This window comes from Dacryopinax primogenitus, assembly GCF_000292625.1.
Source record: "Dacryopinax primogenitus strain DJM-731 SS1 chromosome Unknown DACRYscaffold_31, whole genome shotgun sequence".
NCBI lineage: Eukaryota > Fungi > Basidiomycota > Dacrymycetes > Dacrymycetales > Dacrymycetaceae > Dacryopinax > Dacryopinax primogenitus.
In genome coordinates, this window is record NW_024467228.1 from 1 (window position 1) to 5,063 (window position 5,063).

The following is a 5,063-nucleotide window of genomic DNA, read 5'->3' on the forward strand; positions in this document are numbered from 1 at the left end:
AAAACGTCAGTACCCTCCCAAAGACACGCGGCTGACCGGTTGCGTGATGAAGAAGAAACCGCATTGGAGTCTATTGCCGCCGCGATAGGAAGGGCAGAGAGGGGAGACTCTGTCTCCTTCATCCAGCTTGGCATTGCATTGGAGGAGTGTCTGTAAGCGAAACTTTTTTTGGAATTCGGTGGAGGACTCAATTCGTCTTAGGCAGGCAGTTCAACAGGCACTGGATGAACTGAAGCGTACGGATGGGGTGGACGGAGACGATACAGAAGCCGATCGACTCCGGCCCAGGCTACTGCCCCTACTTCACACGTGGCGCATTCAACAACAACGTGAAATGCCGATGATATCAGGCAACATCCCGACCACTTCTGTGGACAGCCTACCTGAGCATGAGGTAATCGGATTGCCGTCGAACTTCGATTCACAAGCAAGAGCTGCAATGAACTTGGAAAGACTTTCTTACATCGAGATGACATTAAGAAAGGCACAAGCAGAACAAGCAATTAGCCGGACGATCGAAGCGATGAAGCTGCAACATTTTTTACGGGAAAAGATGCGTACAAATGCATCTGCGCCAGGGATGAAGACGAGAACACGCCATACGATGGACGTTCAGCATCGCTTGGTGAAACGCAATGCAAATACGTATCGACGTGCAAGAAACGCCATGGTGACTCTAGGGCTGTCGGCCGATGATTCGAGATACCGCCCGCTGGAGGGCATTGAACTGGAATATCGTTTCGACGCCAAGACAGGTTCTAAGCGGACGTCACCCAACATACATTGGATCCATCGGTTACGTTTGGATCAGGGGCCTGTTTCGGCCCACGCAGAGGATAAATGGAGCGATGCTGGTCAGTCCATGCCCACATTCACTGCGGCTGCACTGAGACGTTCCGTCAGTGGATTCAGTCACATGGTGGCGTTCTTACGCAGCCATACAACGGGGTCAAGAGGAAGTGGAACTTTTGGAAGTCGAGATGAAACGGGTAGTACGGTTCTTCGAATACTACGGTGCGGCCTGGGGTGCATCCACGATCGCCTGGTCCTCCCAATCGGCTAACCCGGGTTGGGCTGCTTATGCCGCGAAGCAGGCGCATATCTTTTCCGAACTGGGGAAGTATGGTTGGAAGAATTTCTCCCTGTATCTGAACACTCGATTAATCTCAGACTGAAGCACGATATTGCCCTCAAGTGTCTATGAGAGGGCGTGATTCTTACATATACAGGCTATTCCAGTTGTCAAGGCGGCTTGATTGCACGGGGAGCGTTTTCGATCCTGATGCGGCCAGCTTACTTACCAGGGAATGGACCTAGCCGCCAACTGGGGACTGTCATCCGATTGGAGGGGAACAGGTTGTCAGGGTTTTCGCCGTTGTCCGCTCCGTCTAAACTTTTCTTTGTCACGCCCGTACTGATCGTTATGCGCAGCCGAGCGTCAAAGTGATTCTTTGCACCCGCTCTCCGTGTACCAGACACGGCCCCTGAAATCGGACGATGTGAGTTATCGCAGCAATTGCCGTCTTCGACGGGGAAGCGAAAAGATTTATTGATTAACGTCCCGGTGTCGTTAGCTCTACATGGAAACGAGTACAACGAAGAAGAGCTGCACATATTGCCACGTTGGCAACATCGGCTTACCTGTGATTGACTCGACGAGGTGCCGAAACACTCCCATGGAGCGTGAGAGGAATTTGGAGCGAGGAATCCACCTCGGAAAGGAGACTTACTGGTCCCTGCCTGCGTTGGTGAGTGGGTAACCAGGCCCAGCCGAAGGAAAGCGCAGCTGATCTGACGATAAGTGCAGTAACTGGGGATGAAGGGATGCACGCGGGTCCAGATTTGGAACGTACATAAGGAGGGCAGCGTTGTTAACCCAGAGCACAACTATCCTCTGGAACTGAAACCCCCTCATCTCAAGTACGCACGGTGCCCCATGCCTCAAATGACACCAGTCGCCCCGTCCTGTTCAGAAGTCCTCGATCGGACGAGGTGTGCAGAGTCTGCGGGAGTGGTATACACCCAAGGATCATGAGATCGTCTACGGCACACAATAAGGGACGTTCGTTCCAGGCGGTGAGTCTATGACACCTAACAGGACTGGGGCAGGGAAGACTAATACATCGTTTATTAGTGTAACGGGGAACAGGGTGGCGTCTCCCACTGGTCCCATTGGCGGGCGGATGTGCCTTGGCGTCGTGCGACGTCCGCACCCCCAATCTATACTGCGACAGCGCCGAATATAGACCCGACGACGGTGTTATTCCCAGTGAACGGCTTTGCAATCCATTGTTCGAATCCGGCTTGTCGCAAGATGGGCAATCGTCATTGTCCTTTCTTAGCTTGCATTAAATGCTGCCCTGGCTGCAGTCGTCCGGGACACGATAAACTTCGTGGTATCGTCTCATCCTCTCCCCGTCCAATGTCTTCGGACAGCTATGAGCATTCCTCGCCACTGCCTCCTTCATCACCGCCCTGGTCATCGCCGTTGAAGGCACAGAAGAGCGAGAAAACAGAACGCCGCGCCTGGAAAAAAGGGGAACTCGATCGGAAGAGGGCGTCCAAGAGAGAGAAAGAAGGCACTGTGATTGATATTGCAGACGAGGCAGACGGAGCTAAAGCTTTTTTCTGGTCTTCGGTGAAGTTTGTCTCAGCTGGAGTATGAACGCTATACTAACTGTCATACAGCCGTTCTTACCCCCTATTGAGTGGAGAGTTCCTTCCAACAGCGATTTCAGGCCGTTCGAGCATTCAGATCTCTGCCGGGAACTGGCGATCATGGAGGAAGACAACATCGAATGTTACATGGCAGATGCCTGGGCATGGCAGCATGTGGCATCCAACGATGTGTTCGATCTCTCAGATGGGTCAATTTTGCTGCTTCGAGCGGGGCAGAGCGTCGTTCGCACCTCAAGTGGGCTCGACATCGGTGTGGAATATGAGAGAATGGCGATGATCTTGGAGCACGCCCCACAGGGGGAGACGGTATGTGGTCCCACGAACCGCAGACGTGAAGGTGAGGGGTAAAGGTTAGGATGGAAAACAACCTAACTTCACGGTAGGGCAAAGTTATGGGAAGAAAATGGGTCTTTCCTATGGCCGTCAAGGTGTCACGAAAGTAGGGATTAGAACTGGTGGAGAGAGGATGGAGGAATCGACAGGGAAGGGAGATTTCACCTTTGATGTCAGCGATTCTAACAATCACCGCAGGCGGAGGACGTTCTTCCATGGGTAGGATGAAAATTCAAGACCGCTTCATCGTACCATCAAGGAATTGTACACGCCGCAAGAAAGCAGAGGGAGAAGACCTTGGCCCGGGGAAGAAGAAAAGACGCATTGAGACGTGGTCGGATGTGGATGTCATTGATTTGACAGAAGCATAAAGAAAGGATACGAGTGCTGTGTGCTCTCGTAACAGTTACTGGAGGGAGGGGACAATGTAATGCCGTCAGGCTACCTTGGTCTGGCTTGTACATAGTGAAATACCATGTGTTAGCCACGTTTTGTTATCGGCCGAAAAAACCGGACGATGACGAGAGGGGCGGTGCTACGCGGAAGCAAATCGCAACCCCAGTCCTGAGCTGTCACCGTTGGAACGGATCCTCCACTGCTCTGTTCTCTAACCTGCTTCACATCAATGCGAGACGGGCTGGAATCCACACGAAGTCAATGCCGACGGAAAGCTACAAACAGGCAACGATCTCTGCATATGTATGATGGGATTGGGGCGGCTTTTGGAGAGCGTTTGGCAAGTGTGCGTGGTGAATGAGGCAGGGGACGTGTGTGGACACAATGGAGTGCTTCAACTCGAGGTCGAGGAGCTGTTGGGGGTGGATGGAATAACGTTCAAATGAAGAGTGGATGTTACAGGTACTCGTGAGTATGAAATGCTGAATTATGTCGAGGAATGACTGACTAGTTCAACCTTAATCCTAACAGAATTTCACGGGAAAAGACGCGCAAATTCGCTGGACCGAACGGTCTGGTAGGCAACGCTCCACTTGTGAACCCCGGACAGTGGTGGGTTCTTAACCCTCGTCGTTGTGTTGACGTATATTGATCTACGTCTCAGGCTGAGGCACATGGGGAGAACGGACAGGGAGATAGAGCAGCCGTTCTCAATGGGGATTGTTATGGGGAGATTGGCCCCACATAATGGTTTGATCCTGCATTTCAAACGGTAATATGCAGGTATACACATAGGGGGGAAAATCGAAGAAGGTAAAACGCGGTGTTGTTGACATGGAGGATCACGTGACTTACATAGTAAGGGGACAAGGGACCGCACCGCCGCTAATTTGCATAACGTCAGTAGGGGACCGCACTGAGATTGATTCCGCGAACGCGCCTGAATACAATGAGTGAGCTGTCTCTGGACGCAACAGTGCTTCTCACCAATTACACAGGTACGTTCTTTGCTCTCTAACGGGTGACAGGAAACACCTACAAATGGCTAACCCCTCTGCTACTCAGAACGTCTCGATCAACATTGGGCACTCTTTCCCCGTCCCTCAAGTGTTTCTGCCTCAGATCAACCACGCGTTGACACAGCTGGAAACGGAACTCGGTATGGCAAGTATCAACGTGGAACGCGCAAAATTGTCCGTATCTCAAGCCGTCGACCATCTGAACTACGTTCGAGCCCACTACCCGACCTTCGCCGCTCCGTTCTACTACCTCCGGGAACGTGAAGCACAAGATGGCGTGAATCGAGCTTACGAACATTTGGTGCAGGCTAGGGCAGTGGAGAGAGGCGTTGAGCGGCGGATCAGAGCTTTGAGAGGTGGGCCGTCGATGAGCCATGGTGCGTCTGTTCCGTCCTCTTAGTGAACGTTTCTAACACTTGTGCAAGGTTCTTACGGTTACGGTTACGGATACGCTGCTAATCACCCTGGCCCCAACTATCCGCCTCCTCCTCCCACTTGGCCTCCTTCCCATTCGACATATCCCCCTCCTTCCCAGCACGACAACTCTCAGAACGCTCTCGGCGGGAACACGATCCACATCGAGCAACACCAAAACGCAAACGACTTCGACTGCATGGCCGAGATGAAGAAATGGTT

General features: G+C 52.3%; 3 protein-coding genes across 3 annotated transcripts; all 3 read left to right on the forward strand.

Annotated features, from left to right (window-relative positions):
* Positions 1 to 667: 667 nt before the first annotated feature.
* DACRYDRAFT_112673 (uncharacterized protein) lies at positions 668 to 1,175 on the forward strand (the record flags this gene model as incomplete). The annotated part of the gene is made up of 2 exons (XM_040769464.1): positions 668 to 854; positions 904 to 1,175. The coding sequence occupies 2 exons, from the start codon at positions 668 to 670 to the stop codon at positions 1,173 to 1,175; spliced, it is 459 nt and encodes a 152-aa protein (XP_040623433.1).
* A 1,247-nt stretch (positions 1,176 to 2,422) lies between these two features.
* On the forward strand, positions 2,423 to 3,235 carry DACRYDRAFT_112674 (uncharacterized protein; the record flags this gene model as incomplete). The annotated part of the gene is made up of 3 exons (XM_040769465.1): positions 2,423 to 2,638; positions 2,689 to 3,016; positions 3,063 to 3,235. The coding sequence occupies 3 exons, from the start codon at positions 2,423 to 2,425 to the stop codon at positions 3,233 to 3,235; spliced, it is 717 nt and encodes a 238-aa protein (XP_040623434.1).
* Positions 3,236 to 3,620: 385 nt separating this feature from the next.
* Positions 3,621 to 5,063, forward strand: DACRYDRAFT_25650 (uncharacterized protein; the record flags this gene model as incomplete). Its single annotated transcript, XM_040774255.1, has 5 exons — positions 3,621 to 3,876; positions 3,940 to 4,020; positions 4,073 to 4,221; positions 4,272 to 4,804; positions 4,853 to 5,063. Coding segments are annotated over exons 4-5 (566 nt in total), but the record flags the coding sequence as incomplete, so codon positions are not given.